This window comes from Anopheles ziemanni (assembly GCF_943734765.1).
Source record: "Anopheles ziemanni chromosome X unlocalized genomic scaffold, idAnoZiCoDA_A2_x.2 X_unloc_1, whole genome shotgun sequence".
Classification (NCBI taxonomy): domain Eukaryota; kingdom Metazoa; phylum Arthropoda; class Insecta; order Diptera; family Culicidae; genus Anopheles; species Anopheles ziemanni.
In genome coordinates this window covers 1,184,386-1,210,369 of record NW_026689707.1, presented here as the reverse complement: position 1 = coordinate 1,210,369, position 25,984 = coordinate 1,184,386, and the positions used below count along the sequence as shown (strand labels likewise).

General features: G+C 39.9%; 1 protein-coding gene across 1 annotated transcript in view; it reads right to left on the bottom strand.

The window, feature by feature from the left end:
• Nucleotides 1–1,176: 1,176 nt before the first annotated feature.
• The window catches only part of LOC131291491 (uncharacterized), a 65,895-nt gene continuing 41,087 nt past the window's right edge, over nucleotides 1,177–25,984 (bottom strand). The window contains exon 2 of the mRNA XM_058320709.1: nucleotides 1,177–1,186. Within this exon, the coding sequence (XP_058176692.1) occupies nucleotides 1,177–1,186 (10 nt within the window). The remainder of the gene's footprint in view (nucleotides 1,187–25,984) is intronic.

Here is a 25,984-nt window from a genome sequence, read left to right as displayed (position 1 = left end):
TAAGTGATGCCTCATTGTTTTGCTCGGTTTAAGCACAATTGTAGGCGTGTTGGCGTGCCTTGAAGTGAAACGCCAGTTTGAAGAAACAATCGCGCGGAATAAAATGTATGCTACTACCGATGTGAAATATTACACGAACTGATTTTTGCTATATAAAGAGGTGGCGGAATGATGCAGAGGTGCATACAAAAATTTGCGAAATGATTCATAAATGCATAGTCGATTACGTATTGGAAGAATCGTCAAAAATGACAAAATTATAGCGTGTTCAAAAGAGCGGTCAAAAAGATCACTAAGATGCATTCGATTAAAACGACAAAAAGTCGTTGCACTGCTGAATTTGGAAAAAAATCAATGCAACTTTCATCGGCTCTAACAATTGGCGTTAATGCCGTTTTACGTAACGTTCAACTTGGCAATTTTCTACTCAGCAGCATAATGTGTAATCTGTGCACTTATTTATTTGCATACTGCGAATCTAACTTGTGGGTGTATTTACACAGCCCCCTGAAATGAAAGCTGTTGAATGTCGAAAAACAAGAGGTTCATGTTTCATCTCAGTACGGTGATACTATACAATTGCAATTCGAAGCGAATCATGCAACGGGATGTGCTGTACCAAGCATACACGCAGGCGCAATTACCAAAAGTACAGATTAACATAAGCTTAAAACAATTTACCCTTTCCACTCAGCAGTAGCGTAGCCCCAACTCGAGCGGCGCTGATACGGCGCCAAGCCGGTTGAAGCTGGTGAGCCGATCAAGTCTTACTCAATTAGCAGTTCTTGATCCATGCGCTTCTACGTTCAAAGTGACATTTTGATATTAACGATGAAATAATGAATAAACTATATAACTGTAACCTTTTTTTGCGTTATTTTGTTTAAAAAAAAATTATGCGCGCACGTATAACACGTTTATCCAGTGACGAATTCACAGTCATGAGGGCTCTTCGTGGCTAAATGAACGGGGTCACTGCGCAATGCCGTAAAAAATGATACATTCCCGTCTGGTTCATATGCTTTTCAACAACATCAAAGTTAGATATTACTTTTATCCTATGGCTTGGTTCATTTAGAAATGGGACAGTTTGTTTGAACGTGGACAAAAATTAACAATTTTTACAGCATTTAGTGACAAAAGCATATACTTTAGTTGGTCAAATTTTCACGCCATTTAGTTATTCCTGCTCCAAGATATTCGACATACAAGAAGAAAAGCGAAAACTAATCGTGCACAACTATCTGCAGAATCCATCAGTGTCATCTCGGGAACTGGCAAAACGGTTAAGTTTGCTAAATCGACCGTTGCGTGAGTGATTAAAAAGTACAAGAAAACACAGACGAGTGCCCGTAAGGTGCAAACTAAGCGATGGAGTGGAACCGTGAATCGTCAATTGCGAATGAGAGTCATTCGGGAAATCAAAGCTAACCCACATATCTCGGACTTTACTTTGGCCAAAAAGTAAACATCCTAATTGAAATTTAATACAAAAAAACAATGGTCAAAAACCCGGCTCAGAAGCTGTACGATCAGGTGCTGACCAAACCGCATGGTTGCATTTTCATGGACGATGAAAGCAACGTGAAAACTGATTTTAAGCAAATTCCGAGCGTTAAATTTTATACGGCTTATGCTTATGGCAACGTCCCCAAGAAGTTCAATCTTTTTTTCGCCGATAAATTCGCTAAAAAATACGATTTGGCAAGCCCCATTTCTAAATGAACCAAGCCTTACGTAACTTCGTTGGTGCGTTCATCTCATTCGAGATTTTATGGGTGCGAATAAAGCATGGTGGACCATCGATGTACCACGGGGTTTTACATCTTTATCTGCGTGGGTGTCTTTCCTGGCGATAGGCACTTACTTAAGATCTTCCTTCCTGTCTACTCCCTCCTTAACTGTCATTCTCTCCAAAGTTACCTTGATGGCTTCTTAGCTTGTTGCATTCGAGATCCGATCCGTTTCAATTACTCCCTTTGAGGCACTCCACTTACGAGGGTATCTACGGCGAAGGACCTTGGGGTGTAGCTGGACAACGACTCTACATATCCTGTTCCCCCCTACCCCTCGCGATGTCACTTGCTCGGACTTCAAACCTTTCAGCAACGGCACGCGCCACCCAATCTTTGTTCATCGCGAACCTCCTTCGTCATAACCTTGATGCCCTTCTCCTATTGTCCTATATCCCTTCGCGTCATTTTCGTGATAGACATCCTTTCCTGCTTCCCACTCGTCGGACAAGTTATGGCCAGAATGATCCGTTACAATATTTCAATCTTCCAATTCCGTTTCCGTATCCTCTCTGTTACCCCAATCCTTTTAAAATTAGTTTGTATAGCCCCTGAAACAAACAATTGTATCAAAAAATGAGAATGTAAAAATTCCTGCACTATTCTTAAATCTAACTAATTACTATATATCAGTGGCGTCTCGTGAGAAAATGAGATGGTTGTGCACCTTCAAAAAAAGCAATACCTTCTTAGGTACGGGGTTTATTAGAACCAGAACGACACGACACACCAAGACGAATTTGGTCAGGTTGTTAAGTGAAAGAATAGTTTGAGGAACCGTGAATGGTCTATTTAGTTCTGCAATCTTTAATTGCTACTAAATGGATCTACATGGAAACGAGTTTAAAAGCTCATCTACGATGTACAAATTGACTGGTAATTCCACGCTAAATAGAACAATTGCATGAAATCAGTTGCAGTTTCGAATGAAACTGTGTGCACCAGCAGTATTGCCCAGTGCCTGCTTAGACCTTTTTTAATTAGCTTTAAATTGTTGGCTATATTTGCACGTTTGTTTCTTCGATTTTATTTCAAAGTTTTATTTTCTTGCAAATTTACTTCACGAACGTCAATATCTACTCGGAAAATATATCCGCGGTTAGTCATTGTCTGTGAATCAAATTCTTATTTGGCAAGTCAGGCTCACTTCGGGTCCGGCCTGGGTACAATCAAATGTGCACAGGAAAGGCACCTATACATCGACAATTTCACATGGCCGCATTCAACACATGCACGAGAGAAATAATGTGTACATATACGATTGGCTAGTGCACTGGCAGAAGTGCCCACCCGTAAACAAAATTGATCGACTTTCCAACTGGATTTTGTGTCTTGCTAATAAGAAAACTAGCGCTTCTTCACCGTTCCTAATGAGAATGGTTTTATGAGACTGTTGTTAAGAGAACTGTTCTTATTTGATAAAAGATGCTCGTTTGTAGCAGCGGTGCACCAGCAGAAGTGCCCAGCGCAACGTTGTAAAGCGTTAAGTAGATTTTGAACGCAACTATGGCGGGTGGAAATAACAATACCATAACTAAACAAATAATTTTGTGATTCTTTTTATAAATTCATGACTGTGCAGTGCACAGGTTGCTCAGGTGGACGAGACGCCACTGCTATATATACTATTTTTAACGCTGTAACCAACAATTCAAATCCGCAATGGATGTGGACCCAAGGTCATTCCGGTCGCTACGTCGGTTACTTGTTAATCACCTACCTGAGCCAAAGGTGGTCCACACACCAGGAGTAACCGAGGAGCCACACGTGAAGCTTTTTACACCGAACGAACGTTTTTTCGAGCGGCTGGAGCTTCCCGTGTGTCACTACTGCCTCTCGCTCTAATGGCAGTTGTCTTTTTCGTTCCTTCGGTTCACGTTCAGTGTTGAAGCTATGCTCAGAATTCGAGCGAACGTTCGCTAGGCTAGCGCACAGAAAAAGTCGAGCGAATTTTTTGGGCATTCTTCCCCTTCCATGTACGGGTAAAAAAAAGCAGACCAACTGTTATAAATATGGTATACACCGGCTGCCGCAAAAAGCTCAGGCCAAAAAATTCGGTCTACGCGTTCGTTCGCTCACGTGTGGCTCCTCGGTAAGATGGAAAACTTTCTGGAGAAAGAGAAGTCTCCCGTCAGACCAACGATTGATTCTCTACTTACATGCAAACAACAAAATGCAACACGGTCAACTACTGCATCGGATGAGACGTGTACCAACAGACACGTGTGCGTCGTGCCCCGAAGTGGACATCCTGGAGCATAAGTTTACGCTGTGTCCAAGAGTTACCGCGGCCTGGGACCTGCTGCGAAGTGTGACTCACAGTTTTTCTCGAAGATGGTCACGTACGTTTACGGGGCTACGATAGCCAATACTGTCTGGAATGAACACCCACATGCGCCTCACTATACTTCGTCCCTACGCCAACTATATCATCCACATCGTTGGAAACAACATCGTGTGTTTGATCTTGATATTCACGCGTGTGCCTTAAGAGGACAGCAATCACTGTACCAAAACCTATGGATTTTCTCTACAAATAAACAATATTTTACAAAACAAAAGTAGAGGGAATTTCAGGGAATGGGGAGACCTTTAAATATAAGCGAACCAAGTAACGTAGTTGCACTTGAAGTGCGAAGGTTCGTTTTGCGTAGCTCTCGGTTTTAAATTGTTTTACGGTCATATTTCGTCACTCTGCGTGATTATTTTTTCGTATACGTGAGTGAAAATTTGCAGTGCTATAAGATGGATGTTTTGGCATCGATCCGCAGTGCGAGTGATCTACTAAAGATCACTGACAATGAAATAGAACTTGTGAAGGTGCTGCAACAGGCGGGGTTGCTCGCCACTAGCATGTTGTGCGAAAAGTGTGGCCGCTTCATGACATTAAAGTCTACGAAGCGAGCTAATTCGTGCAAGTGGGTTTGTATAAAAACCCTAATCTGCCCGGGGAGTGAATGTACGGTCCGTACGGGCAGTATATTCAATAACTCCACCCTTCACCCCCCAGCTTATGCGAGTGGTTTTTGTTTAGGCGCGTAACACCAAGCTAGAGTTCGCGGCTACCGATTCCGGTACATCGCGAAAGACCGCTGGAAAGTGGTATCAAATATTAAGAAAATTGAGTGCCGATCACGTGTTTCACCACCAGAATCAAATTGGTGACGAGGGATGCGTATTTGAACTCGACGAATCCGTCGTCACCCAGCGGAAATATCACCGGGGACGAATGTCGTACAACTACCAAGTGTGGGTTTTTGGAGGCATTTGTCGTGAAACCAGAGATATTTTCGTTGAGCTCGTGGAGAAGCGTGATCGTGTAACTCTTCGCAATCTTATTGTGACACATGTCCGTCCGGGCACAACAATAATGGCCGATTGCCTTGCATGGTTTCAGACCATAAACCATTCGCAGTATTTTATTCACCCTGAAGACCCCACGGTGCACACGCAGAATATTGAGAATGTCTGGCGATGGTTGAAACCGTTTCTGAAGAGAAAAGAGAACAAATCGAGGAGGAGTACATTACGGAGCACGAAGTCAAACGATGACACATTTTTAACTATTTGGAATATCATCAAAATAGCACAGAGCTCACTAGCTCTTGCAAAAGGGTCGCTAGCTCTTGCAAAAGCGATACGCTTCCTGCGGTTCGTTCCCTAAACATATAGCTATATGATTGACACTCCTACATGCCAACTGCAAGTGGTAGTGTAGTGAGCAACAGAACAGGGCACATCAAGGCGTACTATACACTGCTATAGTACGCCAGTAGATAAGTGTGTTAGTTTTAAGTTAGAATATAAATTACTGTAGAAGAAAATAAAGGACATTACGAGCTTATTCTCTGAACGAGACGCATCTTACTCGTAACTATATATTTTTTTGGCTAGCAAAAGCTTATATACAAATTAAATGTTTTACAAAATGTGTATTCTTGAACTCCGACCCCAACCTCATCGTGGTGCTAGCTGGAGTAAGATCTCGGAACGTATTAAGTTCTTCAGCACTTTGTGCAACGATCGTATACTAATTTATTTATTTAATTATTTATTTATTCAGGCTTACAAAGCAAAAATAAAAAAGTGTCTGCAAAGGCAACAGGTAAGATGATAGCAAAACATTTGCAAATATTTTTCACCAAAACAAATGATTTTCTTTTCCAGACGCTAATATATGTAGCAGATACAGCCAAAAGAGAATGCACAACTCCTCGGAATACATTATGGGAACTGTTCAACGTTTTTTAATTACATATCGGTACCTTTTCATCCCGGTAGCCTTTCGGTAGATAGGACAGGCCCACTTCGTACTCGGAGAAAAAACTAAACTAAATTAAATATGTTTTCCATTTCAGTTCAAACTGTGCACTGTGTAGAAAAAATCCTAGGGAAGCTGATTCAATCGAAGCTTAACGGACATGGGCTGTACCAGATAACTTTATATAATAATTCCTACGTACTAGGGAATTTCACGGAGACATCTTGCTGTGCCGCTTAACACTCGACAAACATATCCTTTTATTGAAAGTCGATCGATAATATTGTTTACCAAGAGTGCTTTGCAACATAGCAAGGCAATTTTACACCACACAGTATAGTAACACTCAGTTTGATATCATTCATCTTGGGCTGACAGAGACTTGCTACCCTCTCTACTTGTAGAACTTCGTCCACCGTTTAGCCGAACTTTCATACCAAGAAGCTTTACTTTACCTTTTTTTAAAAGATTGCAGCGCTCTTCTCGGATGAAAACAGCTTCTGGCACTGTTTCTGTGACGAAATGATCTCTGATCACCGAAAGCACAGGAATATCATCAGCAAACTTCGCTCTCACCCATTCTCAATTGTTTGCATCACCTATCCGCATCTACTGTTCCAACGCGGATCAGTTGTATGGATGACCGTTCATCATTGTAAATGGCTCTTGTTCTGTTTTTTCTGTAATGTTCTTTCCTGTAATTGTAAGTACCACTGCACCACCTTTTTAACGTTTTGTTAACTTATCGTCTTATTTCTCTCGTTTTTGCAGCCTTGAATTAAAAAAGTATCCTTTAGATTTTTCGGCGATTCCTTATATCCCTATTCAATCGTATTTGTAAGCGTTCCTGAAGCGACCATTCTATAATCCATTGTATGTTAAAGCATGTTGATTAGCTCATTAAGGTGGAGCCTCTTTGTTGGAACCGCTGTAATGTATCGGTCCAACGAAGCTGTCCGAACGGAAACGTCGCCGCGATGGCGATGTTTTGGAAATATATAAAAAGGGTCGAAGGATGCGCCTTCGTCCTCTTTAGTAAAAACGTAAGCGAGAAAGCCAGACAATTTTTTGGCTATTGCGATTACAATAAAAAGGTGTTTTCACAAAGGCAAGAAAAGCTGGATATTTTATATTCTCGCTCCACGTAGAGGCCGTTAAAGATTGTCTTTAACACTCTTTGAAACACTTTTTTGCTGATAGATCCTGTAATTTAATTTTTCTGGTTCCGTGTCTATCAACCTTCTGAACTTGTCCACTTGTGCAATCATTTTTGGTCCATAACGTAATGAAAAAAACTGGAATATATTTTTTGTTTATTTGAGCTGCAAGAAATTCAACAAGAAGTTATTTTAATTGTTCAATAAAAGGTTACCAAAAGAAACCCGGCCTTTTCGCGATTTTACGTTGGGTTGTGTTTGACCGGGATGAAAAAGAGAGATGATATCAAGAATGATGAGAAATAGATTAGATTTGGTTTTTGCGTGATGCGATCGAAAACGTTGACAATTTCTTTTATGTGGATATTATGTATACATTATTCCGTATACACATAATTAAAGAAGAACAGTTTTGCATCTTTATAACACGATAAGATTTATGTGCTTTAATTTCGAACACAGGATCAATCACTTTAGTTAATCAACCATCGCAAGATCAATTTCTTGATTAATATCGATCCATGCAAGGTACCGTATGATAAGCAAGGCCTAACAAACTCTCGGACTCATTCGACGCATGGCATCTGACTTTACAGATTCCATGTGTCTCAGAACCCCCTACTGCAGCTTGGTTAGATCTCATCTTGAGTTCGCTCGTGTGCCTAGTTGGAGCGATATCGGGTATTTGAAGTACCCGACATACTGGTCCGATCTGTTCTGAGACTGCGAGTCTCAGCGGCACTAAGGCTCAGACGCTGTACATCGAGCGCACACCTTATGATCCTGGGGACCAATGAGCAGGCTACCTCCTCGTGCCTGTGTACGCGGGGCCTGGCACACCTGTCTCGTGTGCAACGACATCAGCTCACATCATGTGAGGCTGCTCACTGATCAGAAACAACTCAATTTTGTGTTTGATAACAAGTTCGCAAAAAAGACGATGGTGTGACATGCAATCTGCATCTGCGGGCACAAAACGGCACCGCAATGACGTCGGACGTTTACAGAACCCAATGTTTGGAGAAATGGATTCTACCATTTATCAAAGCGCACAGGGGCAAAGTTGTCTCTTGGCCCGATTTGGCGACCTGTATTTATTCCAAGGTGGCCTTGAGTGGTACAGGGCCAATAAGATCAACTTTATCCCTAAAATAACGAATCCACCAAATTGCCCAAAGTTTCGCTCCATCGAAAAATACTCGACAATCAGCAAACTACGCCTTAGACGAAGTGATGGGACAGGAAGGAGAGCCGATGTTAAGCTGCGGATAGACGGATGCAATATTTCAATGCAATGAAACGAAATTTGACATTTCTACCTAAAATGACAGTCATTGCAATATTGCTATGCGTATTTCATTGCAATATTGCAAAGATCAAAACGAGATGGTTAAGCATCGAAATATTGCATTCACTGTCATTTTTGGCAGCAATGTCAAATTTTATTTCATTGCAGTGAAATATTGCATCCGTCTATCCCCAGCTTTAGAGCCGAAGAAAATAATACCCCAAGGGGATTTTTGAAATATTTCCGGCCCCTGGTCCGACCCGTTTTCGCGTCGAAAACGGGTCGGTCCAGGGCACGATGCGCAGTAAATTTCGACCCGATTTGACGGCGATGTTGACGAGCTGTCAGATTCAAATTTTATGGTGGGTTCAAATTCAAAATGGTGGGTTCGAAAAAAATATCCGTCTAGGTTCAAAAATAATATCCTCTCTAGGTCTGTTTTTCCCTCCTCATTCCTCTATCTTTTCCTCTTCACTCTCCCCTCAGCCTCTTCCTGTAATGCACACTTGATTCGATATTCTTTCTTTTTTTTATTGTCACGGTCGTGGTTAACAGTGGTAGTGATTACATTGGTGATAGCTGTTGAAGAGAAATTTTTATTGTTTGGTTAGTGAGGATTGAACACTTATCGTTATACATACCATACGATGCGCAGACCGGTTGATCCATCGGCGATGTTGGAAAGTGTCTTGTTGATTGTCAGTTTTATTTTACGTAATGATGGATACATTTTCTCAAAATTTCACTCGCGGAATAAAGTAGGCAGTATGAAATCATGAAACTAGAGGTTGGTAGTTGAACAATTTGATGAAGTTTGTGCATTTTAATAATGTGCTTGATTTTTCCATTGTGCTGTTTTTTAGGTTTTAACACTTAATTGACAGTGACTGTAGCATATTTTGCTCAGAAAGCACTCGCCAATAAAGTGTTATGAGTGAAAGTATTCATGCTACGACATCCACCCGGACAATCCATGAGAAACCAACCGAAACAACTGAAAACCGGCTCAGGACATTCCATCGTCACAGTGTACCTTTTCAAATTCCACCAGCATCGACAAATAACGGTAATTATTGAAATCATGTTACAAAGATAAAACTTTTTATTTGTACCATTTATAAGACATATACTGTGTATCATTTATTTTTAACAGGAGCTTTCAACGGCAACCTTCAAAACGATTACATATCATACAGCATCTCAGCCATCGATTTCTGGTAAGTGAATCAGAGAACAACTCTTCTTTCATTAGTTGCATGAGTTTTGTAGTCTGCAAGGCTTGCATTATTACTTTACCACTGTTTCGTTTCGCCAGCCCACCAGCAGTCGCTTCATGATGCTAAGATCGATAAGATGCAAACGATTCACTACCACGACATCCTGGACTATGTAAAAAAAAAAATTAAATCTTAAAGAGGTGTCATCGTTCTTTGGTGTCCTGGATAGGCGCCTTGCCTGAATCCTCCATCAGTTCGTTGTGATGCTCTTGCTAGAGTGTCTGCAATAATGGCCCTTAGATGTATCGACACATGTTTCCCGTTGATGTTTACTCAATATTCCACGAGGTTGTTCATCTCCGTGACAATGAGACGTAAAGATGCCTCAACGTTCGTCGGCTTCCTCCTACCACAGAAAATAGTTCTCGTCATCACTGGTACTTTCAGCATCTCTTGGATATTACATAATATTGGCCAAAACTCCATGCTGCCACGTCTATGCAATGGTAATTCATCCATTGATATATGCTGGCATGAATAAGTGTTGCATTGCTAAAAAACAAGAAATAAAAATTTGCTATTTACACTCACAATTATAACTGCATAGTTTGAAACAAACTTACCATAGTTGGACAGATAAAAATTTTTCTATTCCATGATTCCAATACGGGCCGCCGCTTATTTCCATTATCTCGATCGATGGCTTACGGTTGGTTCCTAATAATGTTCTTGCGCTTGCGCTCCAAATTATTATCTACGATATCAAGTAGTGTTGAAAGCCCCATTTCATCCACATAAACTCCATCTCGATTTTCAACTGGCAGAAATTGCTTCCACAGGTACAGCAGCTACAGCTACAGCTTCGATATTTGCTGCAGATTGCTACGATGCGAACATGTTTTCACGATTATCGGATCGCCGATAGAAAACGCCACTATTTCGCAAACGTTTTAATTCGGGTTGCCGCCACATTTTCAAAGGATTTATGGAATAAAATATACACCAAGTATTTACAACACACTGCCCGACCGTTTGTTTCAAAATGTAAACAATTCCTCAACGGGCTGTTGCTCACACGCACAAGTCTATGCTGTTGGCAAAATAACGCGAGAGAAAAGGACGGAACGATAGAGCAGACAGCATTTGGATTGTCATCAGGAAGTGAGGGGTATGACAAACAGTGGAAGAGTGGTTGCGGGGTAACTCTCCCGTTGTGGAGGGGTTTTTTTGTATGGAACTTTCATGGGTTCGGGTCGAAACGCCATTTTCTCTCTCCTTGGGACGTGAGTTTATTAGAACCAGCAACACGTAAATATATAGTAAAAAGCTATTTTTATAATCACGACGTAACGCAATGGAATAGTCGACGACCCAACGATCAAAGGAACTGTGAAGCACCCAGTGAATGAGTGGCTGGAAATAAGGATGGAAATGAACATGGAAGGAACGTTATATGCCTGTCAATTTATGTTGATAATTTGATTCTAGGCAGTTTCAACGTGGAAGCGTTCAGAATGAATTCAAAAACCTTCTGGGAATTTATCCCTTAAGTGCCTTAACGAAGGAGCATTTAAACGAAACGAATGCTCCGTATTGTTTGTTTGATTCAAACTCGACAATTAATTTGTTTGCTGTTTGAAACACAAAGTTTTCAAACTAATCGCAATATTAGTTATCGAGCAAAGTTTTTTATTATTGAAGCAATTGAAAAGAAAATGCTTTTTACTTCATCGAAGTTAGAAGTTGAGATTAAAATGTAAACTCGGCTAAGTGTCGATGACAAATTTATCCCTACAAAAAAATCGAAAAGTGACGGTGTATTTCCGGCATCGATGTCTCTGACTGGTAACACATACTCAGGCGAATAGAATCTTTGTGACGCCTTTGCCACCTACTTTTCGTCACTCAGGGTGTCCACTCAGATTATGATTTCAAATTCCCGGTTTTTTCCCGGTTTTCCAGGTTTTTTCCCAGCTTTTCCCGGTTTTTTCTAGTTTATGCAGGTTCACTACATTTCGATTGCTTATAGTAGATAAACTTGGCTGTTATATGTCTCTATGGTTTTTTAGGTAGGTCAAAACTGCATGTAAGTTATGTGTTAAAGAATACTTTAAGGAAATAACTTCAAAATTTTCAAAAACAAAAACTATTGAAAAACCGAAGGAAAACAGGGACAACACATACGGTTTGGGATTATAGAGCATCGTAAACTGAACTTTCATTGCAACAACACACATTGCTTGAGCGTATATATTTTAAAAGAAAATCCTTATAAAAATGTTAAAGAACAACTTCATTAATGAAATAACAAATTAATTTTTAATTCGGCTCAAAATTAGAAATGAAAAATGTTTTTCCTTCGCTCATAGAATTTGCTTAATCATAACATTTTTCAACAAAAGAAGGGAGATGTAGCATACCTGTTGTACATCTTCTAATATTTCTATCAAAAGACACGTTCATAAACACGTCGATACAAATGATTCACGTTATCAAAATTTTATGCAAACACACCAACAACTCAAATGAGCTACATTTCACCAAGAATAAAAACTGATCAGCACACTCGTCTAGCGAATGCCGCAATACAATGAGATCCCATACCAAAACAACCAATACACCTGCTAGAGAGTGGTTAACAGTTAAAGGTAAAACAAAAACCTTTATCCATATCAAACCATTGCTGACAAATAGAATGAAACATACATAATTATTTCCGTATATCTGCAAGCATATAAATCGATCAGATCACATCCGAAAGGTACATCCATAGTGACACATTCATAACAAGTGAAGCAAGAGATTGCACCGCGTGCGATCGTCCCGAAACAAGCAACCTTATAAACTCAACAGGATAAAGGATCTCATCAGGAAATATTGGTAGAAGGACAGGAGTTTGCAATTGAAATTTCAAAGGACGGATTTGAACGCTGTGAATATTTTCGTACAATATCATAGGAAGCGATTAGCTTTTCAGCTAGTAGATTTACTAGATTTAAAGTAACTGTTTTGGCTACTATCTGAAGCATATACAAAGACATTTGGTTGCTTTGCCATTTCATATCGAGTGTTTAAACAGATGATCAATGCTTTTACAATTTCAACTGGAAATCCCCGTTACCATGTTACGAATGTTAACCCTCGATGCGTTTGTCTTTCGTACACATTGCTTCCCTGGCGACAAAATCATCATGCTTTCTCGCTTTGCCTCTACGCCGGCACTACTGGAAGAAACGAAAACGCAATATGGATACATTGGACCTTCAAACAGCTGACAACAAATGTCGCCCTTAACAATTGAAATGTAGTGACAATTTTAAAGGAAAATATAATTACGCTACGAGAATAAAATATGTAAATCTCAAAAAAATATTATATGAAAAATATTCCCGGTTTTTTCGGCGAAATTCCCGGTTTTCCCGGTTTTTTTCCCGGAAAAATTAAATTCAAGGCTGATTCCCGGTTTTCCCGGTTTTCCCGGTTGAGTGGCCACCCTGGTCACTGTATGACAGTGCATCAACATTGGTTTATTCACAATTCTTGGAGCCATTCAAGAGCAAGTAGATATTCCCTTGCCATCCATCACCGAAGAAGAGGTGTTCTCTGCTGTTAAGGACCTTGTACCGATCTTAACAAAAATCTTGAACAAATCCTTGTAGTCTCGAAGCTTTCCGTTCCTTTGGAAATCATCATGGATGTTCCCTGTTCACAAGAAGACGGACCGGGGTGATATCACCATGCTATTCACGTGTAGAAAATTGTTTGAGCTAGTTATCAAACATCTCCAGCGAGGATTTAGACTTTCGATCTTTTCTGTTCTATATGGTTTAATGCCAAACAGATCCATCGATACTAACATAATTTCGATCCATCGATACTAACAAACAGATCCATCGATACTAACAGCCAATTGACAGTGGCTGTCATTTGAAGTTCATTGACGCTTAATAACGTCCGCTTTAAATCGGCTTTTTCTTCGTGTTAATATCGCGTTTCGGTCCCTAATTGTCTATTTTTGTCATCATAACGACCACTGCAAATTGTGTTTTGTGAAATAACTTCGATCTTCGCCCGCTTTCACACGAAAATCCACAATTCTTCGGCACCCGGTTCACTATTTTGCAATGGATTCCGTTTGCTTTTCGTGCGCCCCCACGGACGGCGTCGTTATCTACTGTTACTGTGAAGGCACCTTTCACTACGGCTGTTCCTCTGTTCCGGAGCATATCCTGCGAGAGATCGCCAAATACAAACAACTGCATTGGAGCTGCAACGGCTGTAATGCAGTAATAACAAACCCGCGAAGCAAGAAGCTAAAGGGAACTGGCCTCCAAGTAGGCTTCCAAGCGGCACTCGCAATTGCCGTTGACTCAATGAAAAGCGTCATTGTTGATCCATTGACAAAAGAGCTTCGAGCTGGGTTTGCGGCTCTCAACAACACGGCCTCTAGGACTCCTGTAAGCGAACGCCGACGGTGGCACGGATCGTTATCCCGGCGACTGTTTGCTGACGTTACCCGTGGCGATGTCAACCGAGAGGCTCCCCCTGCGGCAAACATCACCGCGGCAAACACTGAAGAAAACAACATAATCGTCCAACGAACTGCACGACCACAAACAAGTCAGTTGGGCACTAAATCACCGTCCACCGACTCGGCTAGCCTTGTTCATGAGCATGTCCCCAAAGCGATACTCTATTTATCCCGGATCGCGCCGCAGGTCAAGGTCGACCAAGTGGTTGACAAGGTGAAACGTCGCCTCGGGATTGTTGACGTTACCGCACGTTGTCTGCTGAGCAAGGATATCAATCCTACAACCCGGCGGTTCCTTTCTTACAAGGTCTGGATCCCGAAGGAAAGCTTGGCACTAGCACTGTCTCCACGGACTTGGCCCCGCGGTTTGCTCTTTAAAGAGTTTATCGAGGATGGCCCTAAGGCCTCACTGTACCACCACATGGACTCATTGCCGCAGCACACTCAGGCCAACAATAATCTAAACGCCACAATTGTATCACCGAATCAGGCAGTACAAAACAATCACGACCCACCAATTCGTTCACAATTCTACTGCCATTACGACGGCCATTATTTTTTTATTTTTTTGACACCAAAACTATACACCTTGACTTGGATGCTCTATAAACCATCGCCAGTTGTTTGGCTTGGTTTAGTCACCTTGTTCAGCAACGAACAAGACGAGCGAATTGTAGCGAAAGCTGAACGTATTGGCACAGAAGCCAACGATCGGGCTTACAAGACAAAGTTCGCGTAGCGTACGACAGAGCTGGCCGGTAGCGGCTGTAACATGATCACCACGTTCGGTTCACAGTTTTGTGACACACATTTTGCTTAAGTTGATGACGCGGTAGTCTCGATGACAGCATTCCTGAATGAATCATTCCACTCCTGCGTACCAGCTGCAAAGAAGAAAATGTCCCCTGCTTGGGCCAATAGCAAGCTTAAAAGACTTAAAAGGCTAAATATGCTGCACTTAGAAAGAACCGTCGACTGAGGAGCACGAGATCGCGTGAAAACTTATCAATGGCCTATAAATTATATCGAGGCTACAACAAATATAGATATAATGGATATATCTCATCAATGCGAAGAATCCTCACAGCTAACCCAAAGGAATTCTGGAATTTTATCAACAACAGGCGCCGCTCTAGCCCAATTCTACAAACCGTCATCTATGATAACTTTGCTTTTTTTCGAATCTACCTTCGGAGGTGATTGATTTTACGCCTGGTCCGTGTACATCAGATGTCTTAAAATGCCTGAAAAGAGTAAAACCGTCAGTCACGGCTGGTCCTGATGGTATTCCAGACATCATCCTTAACCGGTGCCGGCATTCCTTAGTCCCGATGTTGACGAGAGTGTTCAATATCTCACTGTTGACTGGAATTTTCCTAGCGCCTGGAAGTCGTCATGGATGGTGCCCAGATTTAAAAAAGGTGACCGTTCCAACGCTGCTAACTACCGCGGGATTACCTCACTCTGCGCCTTCTCGAAAGCATTCGAGCTCCTCGTCTATGGCCCTGTAATGTCGGCATCCCTGAGCTACATTAGTCCCAAACAACATGGGTTCGTCCCGAAACGATCAACCACAACGAATCTTACGGAATTTGTGGGGTTCTGCATTAAACAGATGGACAATGGATCTCAGGTGGATGCGATCTATACCGATTTAAAGGCTGCTTTCGACACGATATCGCACGAAATCCTGATTGCAAAACTTAAGCAGATTGGCATCAATGAGCAATGGATCCACTGGTTCCATTCATACCTTACAGGACGTTCATACCAGATTAAAATCGGAAAATGCACATCTCGGAAAGTATACAGCTCCTCGGGGGTACCGCAGGCCTTTGCTAGGGGGCAACCTAGGGCCTTTGCTGTTCCTGCTCTATATCAATGACGCTGCACTTGCTCTCGCGGATACTGGCTACGGGTTCCTGATGTTCGCGGACGACGTGAAATTATTTCGAATGGTGCGGAACGCCGAGGACTGTCAACGCTTGCAAGAGGCTGCCGGCGCTTTTGCAGATTGGTGCAACCGAAATGCCCTTTCCCTGTGTGTGGAGAAATGTCGAGTCATTTCTTTCACGAGAAGACAGACACCTCTGGATTTCGCATACTCCATTGATGGTGTGACCGTCGAGCGAACCAACTGCGTTTGCGACCTAGAGGTTCTGTTGGATAGCCGGCTCACCTTCACAGCACATTGGGAGAGCGTAATTTCGAAAGGAAACCAGATGCTCGGGCTCGTCTGTCGAATGTCGAGGGAGTTTCGTGACCCAATCTGCGTAAAGATGCTCTTCTGCTCTCTTGTCAGATCTGGATTAGAGTACTGCAGCTTAGTGTGTCCTCCAACGGCCCAGGTATGAATGAACCGACTAGAAGCCATCCAGCGCAAAATGACGCGGTTTGCGGTAAAAATGCTTCCTTGGCGACCCGGCGATATTTTCCCCGCGTACGAGACCGGGTGTTTGCTGCTGGGCATCGAGACGCTGCAACAAAGGCGGCGTAACGCGCAATGCCTGTTCATCTCCGGACTATTGAACGGCTCCATAGATGCACCAGACCTCCTCAGCGGCATTGACATTACAGCCTTTGATAGACGATTACGGACTCGACCTTTCATCGCCATTGACCATCGCCGGACGAACTTTGGACAAACTGATCCACTAAGGGCTATGTGCGTAGCTTTTAACGAAGCCTACGATATATTTGACTTCAACTTGACACAGGCCAGCTTTCGTGAACGTCTCAGGCAAATAACCTAAACCTAATACCAACATTCATGTAAACCAATAAGTGTTCGATGAATTATCAATAAATATGAAATATGAAATAATGTGCTTCTTGATCTTTATACGGGCTTCCTCGCTGACTTCGACTACGTCAACCATGCCTTGCTGCTTGATAAATTGACAAGGTATGGTGTTCATGGTGGCCTTGTCCAGTAGATTCAGAGTTTCTTGACTGGAAGATGCATTCAAGTCAACATTGGTTCGAGCTTTGGTGCCCCATTCTGCAACATGAATTAGCAAAAATGGTTTCACTGCTTCAAAACAATACAGTCAAGCAAGCAATGCTGCTAGATCTACAGATGAAAAGCCATAGCATCGAAAACGAAGAGAAAATATATGAATAAACTATTAAATCTGTATTAGAAGGCATAACACCGTATCAAAATATGAATCCTCCAGAAAGTCAAATACAAACTCTAGTTGACAAAAAAGATAACAATCGATACCGCCAACACCTGTTTGGAGACTTTGTGAGTCGTATAAGAGTACAAGGAAAATTATCTGACCCAAACCTCAACCTCAACCATACGCTTCCAAGTCCCCATTGCGCCAGCAATCGGGCCGTGCCCAGCAACAGCCTAGACGTCGGGTGTTTCCTACATTATGGCGAAGTTACACAAATATCAATCAAGATTTCCAACCCTGTATATATAAATGCGGCAATTTTTATGTAAACCAGCCACTTCTGTACCCTGTGAAAGAGTATTTTCGAAAGCCGGACAAATTTATAATGACAAGCGATCACGATTAAATCCAAAAAAAATTGACGGAATTACTGTAAAAGTTACATATTGTTTACGAACGTCTTTAGGTATGGAAATGAATATATTTTATAGATAGTATCGTTTAGTACAGCTAATCATGGTATAAATGCAATATTATGTTCAAATGCATATATAAATATATAAATGCAAAGTGAATAGTTCATGAATTCTGTATTACAATGCTATGAATTATGTCTGACTGAACTGCAAAGTGAAAATGAAGTTTAGAGTATTTGATTTCAATAAAACAAAAGATTATTGACAATGCTAAGAATATATTGTACATAGTTGATAGTTTATGAACTCTGTTGCAACGATATAAGATATTGCAACACAAATAAGATGCATAAGCATAACAAATATTCTCTTGTTAAATATTCTAGTATTGAATACTTTTTGAATTTTTTTTTCTAAACTTATGTGATATTTTACGATACATCAGATTTTACAATGCGGTGAAAGTAATGATCTGGCAAATATTTGTCGTTTAACGTTATAACCAGTTTGAAGAAAAAATCGGTCCTGGGACGTGGACGTGGACGTGCGGAAGAATCACCGCACACGCTCACTTCACCTCACTGAACTGGACCGCACCTGATCTTTCTAAAGAATCATCTTTCCCAGACCGAGCACCTTTTGCGGCCACATTTTGTATGTAAGGGAGATGTCACGGAGACCGAGCACCTTTTGCGGCAACATATTTTATGTAAGGAACATGGCACGGAGAGGCACTTCTGTTCGTTAAGCTACAAAAAACAAAAAGAGGAACAAATTCGCGCCAAAACGAATGCAGCTCGTGAAGCAAAGAAAGTCTCTGTAGGTCAAGGTTTCAAAAGCTAAGTCCGCTGCAAAAAATGCTAAATTGACTATTTGATTGCTGTTGAAATGTATTTCTATCATTTCAAGTTGATCATTGAATATTGTTGAATAAAGCAGTTGAATGTAATGAAATACATCCATTTTGTTTTAAGTGCGCCAGGTAAGGCACATTACAAAAACCAGGCGCCAAAATAGGAACATGATGTGCCACACAAAGAGTTTGTGTAATTTGAAGAAATATTAATCTTCGTGTTTTTCATTTATTTTAGTAATATTCTATGGTAGTTAGGCTATCACTGTGCAAAAAAAAGCATCATTTGACCGAACATTGCTTTTGTTATTCAACTTTGTATGCACAGTTTCCTCAACAGCACCAAATATCAACGGTATAAGATAATTAAATATGCTCCAGAATGAGATTACGAAGAATACATATCATGGAAGACTTTTGTGCAAGAATATAAATGGGAAGTAATGATGAAGACTTTTCTATAACTAATAAATGTAATACAGTTTAACATAAACCGACGAAGAAAAGTGAATTTAAAATTATTACAAAATAAAAGGATGGCAAAGTTCCACTACTCATTTTTTCAGCAATAGCGTCATTTCTCTTGCCATCATCTCATCAAGAGGAATAGTTATAAGCTCAAAAAGGTTCAATAAAATACTTATCTGATCTCTGACTGGAAGTACTAACTCTTATTGAGCCCCCACGTTCGCTGCATTCTCTTCATTGAACTTAATTGCACAGCAAAACAGATTATGCACTAACGATTGATTAAATCTGCATCAAATTTCTAACACCGTATCTATTTCAAACACCGTATTGAATCTGAAAAATAAAACGACGTTTACATCCATTAATTTACTGTACTAAAAATAAAGAAAATAACAGGTATACTACTTTCGCCTATAAGTTCAGACAAACGACACATTGATCAACATGCATTGAAAATATAAACTAATGAGAATTATTGAATGGAGGGGCCCATGACGCAGGGGAGGCGCGAGGAAAGCTTAATAGAGCTTGACCGATTCACCCATCAACAATCGAATAAAATTTCTTTTCACTTAAAACATTGGAAAACAAAATCAAAATGGTAAAAATGCTATACTTTGGATAGACGAACCGAAGAAACCATTCATAAAAATCCTGACTAACTCAGCAGACTTATGGAACCATATGGAGACATAAAAATCTTTTTTTTTTACTATTTTTAACAGATCAACCAAACATAATGTTTTTTTTACAATACAATTTCAATTAAGTTGAACAATGAGAATTTCGATAATTTGAAATTTCGATTGAAACGATTTTCGTAAGATAAGGACTTTTTTCAATAATAAATTTAAATTCTAAGAAAATCTTAAAATTCATAATACTCACCATACTTAACAAAATCGATTTCATCACTGGCAATCAGAGGAACAACCGTATCGGAAACAATTCTGAAATAGATTCACGCATTTATATCAACATTAGTTTTCATAGTATTCAAAGGATCAAAACAAAAACTACTCACAATTAGTCAATCTTATTTGTATTTTTAAAACTACACGCAAATATGCTGTAACGAATGATTGTATACATACTCTAATTAACACGTTAAGTGCTACGCGTAATTTGCACTCCTTACCGTTCTGCCGGCGATTGGTAGCAAACCATCGACGGCGAGCAAGGCAGTACTTTCATGTTCAATCATGTCTCGACGAAACAAAACGAGGCAAAACAGAGAAATGAAAATACGGTCAGACTCTCAAACAAATGATTCTAATAATGCGGGATCTAAGGTATGCTATTGAAAAACTTACTACGCTGTCGGTCCCGAACCGCCTGTGTCCCTACCAAACCGGCTCTGTTGGTCCGAGCGAGCCGACGCCGGCATACGGGAAAGAACGCTGTCGGCCCCACGGGACCGACGTAGTGCTTAACGTGTTAAAGAAACGCAAGACGGATCATTCTCAAAAACATTATAAAACGCATTCTATCCGGACACCTCAAATGGTTTTAGCTCATTCAATACATATATGCGTGAAAAGATTAATGATTTCACATTTGACACTGTTCAATAATTTTTACACAATCGAACAATCTGATTTTCATAATCTGTGATCGTGAGATTATCTTGAGAAACATTCATTTAGCTGAAACTTATGGAAGCTTTGACCATTTTGGCCATTAGTCTCTCTATTTCAAGATTAACGACGGTAAAACTGCATTGTTACTTACCACATTTTACACAACTGTTCTCGTTTTTTCTCGTTCCTTGCATGACGTAACCAAATTTCGTAGAATATTGTTCAGGGGGCAAGCACTTCCCACATGCAATCAAATTGATGCTGCACTAGAATCAAAAGAAAAATATAGATTTCATGAATGGCTAACTAATCTATAGAGAAAAAACATTTTCTGCAATCATTCGTCGTAACTACCACAAGTCTAATAAATTAAATGAAAAAATAAATTTTCAAAACAACAGTTTTTCCTTAAACGTACTAAAAAATAAAAAATAATGTAAGTTAAATGACATATGTATTTATGTATCAGTTTTTCGTTTTGATCATTATTCGCATTGCATCGAGATTGCTCTCAGTTCGATCGCCATCTACGATGCTATGCGAATAAAGACAAAAACAAAAAAACTGATACATAAATACATATGTCATTTAACTTACATTATTTTTTATTTTTTAGTACGTTTAAGGAAAAACTGTTGTTTTGAAAATTTATTTTTTCATTTAATTTATTTTATACTTTTACGTATTACATGAACAGAGAAAACAGGATTTATTCTTTTATATGAAAATTGTTATTAAGTTAGTTGAGTCGGAGTGTACTTAAGGAAGGAGTAGAAATCCACTGCCTGTTACTGCAGGATCTGGCGCAACTCGTTTTGCTTTGCAGTGAACAGGATCGCGATGTCCGAGTACCAATTATCAAGGAGTAAGAGTGAGGCTGCAATCTGTTTTAACGTTTGCTATGAGCACTGAGAAAGTACTCTCGTTCTTCAGCACTGCTGCGAGTGAGCACAACATGCGATCTCTCAATGTCACACAGCGCTCTCCCGGGAGAGCTGCTGAAGGAGACCAGCACGCTATCTGTTCAAGTGGGCCAGAACGGGATCGCCAACGCACAGTCATAATCTGGGAGCGAAATATGCTGGTGTTGCTGGCACACTCTTTCATTACTGATCACCTGTCTTTTATCTCTGTCCGATTCAATTTTTGCGACATCCGGGAAGGTGAATGCAAGAAAACTGTTTAATAATTAAATTTTAGTCAAGATGCACTGCCTGACTTACGGTGTGATGTTGCCTTTTCCGCAATGACATGCCATTGCCCGCCCCATTTTCGACAAGGAAAATTTCACTATGCTTTTAATAACGATGTAAAAAACGCTTCATAGTGAGCGATGAAACACTAAACTGTTAGAATGTTCACATTGAACAGCATTTCAATAAATAAAAATCGGGAAATATACACCTAAGTAAGAAGTATGGCATGCTTTTTTCTCAACCGGAATCCAACCAACTAGTGTTGGCAGAATCCAGATTCGGAAGATCCGAAGATTCGATCCCTAGACGGATTCTAAAGATTCGAACCTCATCTGACAGATTCTAAAGATTTGGGTCCCATTTGACGGATTCTAAAGATTTGATAAGGATTCGAATCAGATTTGATTGGTTTGGGACTCGATTTGATTCGATTCTGACTTGATCATAAACTGTTTGAATCGACTCACAATGATTTGAGTCGAATTAGTCACATAACTAGTCGATCTAGAGATAATGTAATTGATTTAAGTTTACTCAAGTCGAACACTGGATAGAATGTCCAATGGACATAGATTGAGTTGTTTGCGCGGTTTGCAAGTGGAACCTATTTTTTACAAAGAAATACAGTACAATCTCCATTATCCAAGTTGTTCTACCCAAAAAAAACCCATTTCATCAGGACCAGACCATTTTTACCGGATTCTGAATCGGATTTTGGGGATTCAGATTAAGATACACAATTTCCAGACCGATTTTGATTTGTTTGCATGATGATGCTGAAACTCGGATAAACCAGTTAGTCTGCATATTCCCTAAAAGGACTAGATTGTTCGTGTTGTTTGAATACAATTAGAAGAATAATGTCAACTTTACTGATATTCTTATTTAAGTCATTCATTGAATTAAACAAATCATATGAAAAATCGGCATTAGATGAGCATGTATGACATGACGAATTGGGATTCGGATTCGGAGATCCGGATCTCAGAATGGATTTGAATCGAAAGATTCGAATTCCTATAGGATTCAGTTTCACCATCACTACAACCAACAACTGACAGCTGGAACCCAATGCATATCTAGACATAATTTCTCAAGACAAAAAACACATTATTTGCGGTTGTAGGGTTCTGTACTAAAAAAATAAACTTTTGTTTTTCAAAATTTCAAAACGTCCGTTAGACATTTAACCGTCACCCGTCCAACCAAACCTACATACGTAGACGTTCAACCAGACTACCCGGGTGGTCCATACATTTTGCCATTTCAGTGTGACAAATATTAACCTTCAGGTCTACGACCAAAAATACCTACGTTAACATACGACCGCCTACCCGGGTAGGCCATACGTTTTGTATGGGGGTTTGCATTTTGCTGTGCTTCAAAGCTAATATCTTTTGTTCTAGATGCCGTAGTGAGTTGAAATTTTCAGTAATGATACTTAAGAATGTTTTCTAACAAATCCCATTCAAATAATAATATTAAAAATTCGATAAGTAAGTAATTTTTTCATTCAAATATATTTTATCCCATAGATCTACAATCGCCCACTCTGTAAACCATACATTTTCAATAAGTTATTGTGTTTGTTTATACTTCTTAAGTTTCTGGTGAAGTAACTTCTTGGTGCCTTCAACATTTTTGCTTATAAATTGAAGCTTCAAAGATGTAGAAATATTTTTCTATTAAATTTTACGTTTTGGAAATGGTCATGTTCCTCAGTAAATTCAGTGGCATATCTGGAGGAAATTCTTCATTATACATTGTTACATCTGATATTTAAGCCTTAACATTTTAAAACTTAGCTCATATACATAAATTCGATCGTTTTGTTTCAAACGATAACAGTTTCTTTTGTATTTAATTCAACCCATTGCATCATGATTTTCTTGCAATTAAAAATTATTATTTTGTGTAGCAAATGATGAAAGTTCACCTAGAATGTTTTCGATGCCGCTGTGTGGTTCAAAATGTAGCATAATTTGCATATTTGTAGATCGTCTTTGAGTTTATCTCATTACTAATTGTTCGAGGAGTTCGAGGAGTAAAACAGTCTTTCATAGTGTGTCTTACTGGCCGTCCACACGGCATCGTAGCATAGCGATTTTGACACTCCATCGTAGTGTCAACTATTTTTTATGGTCGTGGCTAAGGCCTCTCGACCATCATTTACACTACGACGGAGTGTCAAAATCGCTACACTACGATGCCGTGTGGACGCTGCCTTAGATAAATTTGGATTGTTTTCAATATAAATATAAAAAGAAAAACCCGAGGGGCACCTCCTTTCACCTACTGGTGGTTTGTCTTGGTACAGAAAAATATAAACTCTCGTACAAAACGTATGACTCACCCGGGTAGGCGGTTGTAGATTTAAGGGGTATAAATAGAAAAATGGTGTAAAAAAATACTTAGAATAAAAATAAAAAAGTCGGTTTTCGGCAGAATGATAGAGAACATGTTGCTTGAGGCATTCCAGGAATTTCGAGTCGATATAACTGTTCAATTCGAAGTAATTGCAAAATAAAAGGGGAAAACTTACCCAGGTAGGCGGTTGTAGATCTGAAGGTTAAAAACGTATGATTACAGTAAACGTATACAGTAAACCTGTGGTCACAGCTTTTCGCAACCGCATGCGGTTGCGTTTTTGATCTGTCAAAGGAGCACAGCTTTTTGCCTAAAATAATACTTTAATGTTTGAATATACCACTTATATGAGCATACAATCTTATTAAAGTCTACTAGGAACAATATTTACTGTTGACATATCAAAACGCAAGAGTATGTGGCAAGAATCAAACTCGTTTGATTTTTTAGTACAGAAACCGCAAGGTGGGTGCTAAGGGAGGTGTGCTCAAAGGCCTGGTCGTGGCAGCCATTTTGAAATTAATTTTTGACAATCGTTCCTGGTTTTGTTTACCTACAAAAGGATAACGACGCGTTAGCAAGCTGCTGGTTCCAGTTGATACGGTTACCAGAAGACTCTGCCCTCATTAGCCACAACTTTACTGAGGACACAGTTCCATCTACGATGCATTGCAAAGTCATCTAGTAAATGAGGTTGGACGAGATGGGTAATGCGGTTAGGTCGTCCAAAGGCACATACGTTAACACTTTGTTGCTACAATGCTACACGAAACGTGTTAGTTAAAACGACAATATCTTCATTATATCGCATTTTTTCCCATTCCATGAGTTATTTTTGCAAAAAACAGCTGAACAGGATAAATACGGCATTCTTACGCTATTGGAAAGAACTTTGGAAACAACAACTGGCAAATTGTAAGCATAAACAAAACCCGGAATAATTGTCAAATTTTTCCTTAATTTTTCTAAAAAAGTCAAGGTGATTTGTTCGCGATGAACCCACCTGGATAATAATCACTTTGGTCTTGCGTCTGCGGTGACAGCCCATGACAGCTCCTATCGCTCCCATGGGAAAAAACGCAACCGCATGCGGTTGCGCAAAGCTGTGACCAGGGGTTAAACGATAAGGAGTTCCTAATTTTGTTACAACCCGCCTCGGGCCATTAAAAATTGAGAGACTTTTTTTCGCGTTGAAAAGTTTTGACAGAAATCGATATTAAATGTCTTGCGGACGTTTTGATAATTTGGAAAACGAATGTTTATTTTTTTAGTACATAAGCCTACAACCGCAAATAATTTGTTTTTTGTCTTGAGAAATTATGTCTAGATATGCATTGGGTTCCAGCTCTCAGTCAGTCAGTCAATCTTTCGATTCAAATCCATTCTGAGATCCGGATCTCCGAATCCGAATCCCAATTCGTCATGTCATACATGCTCATCTAATGCCGATTTTTCATATGATTTGTTTAATTCAATGAATGACTTAAATAAGAATATCAGTAAAGTTGACATTATTCTTCTAATTGTATTCAAACAGCACGAACAATCTAGTCCTTTGAGGGAATATGCAGACTAACCGATTTATCCGAGTTTCATCATCATCATGCAAACAAATCAAAATCGGTCTGGAAATTGTGTATCTTAATCTGAATCCCCAAAATCCGATTCAGAATCCGGTGAAAATGGTCTGGTCCTGATGAAATGGGTTTGTTTTGGGTAGACCAACTTG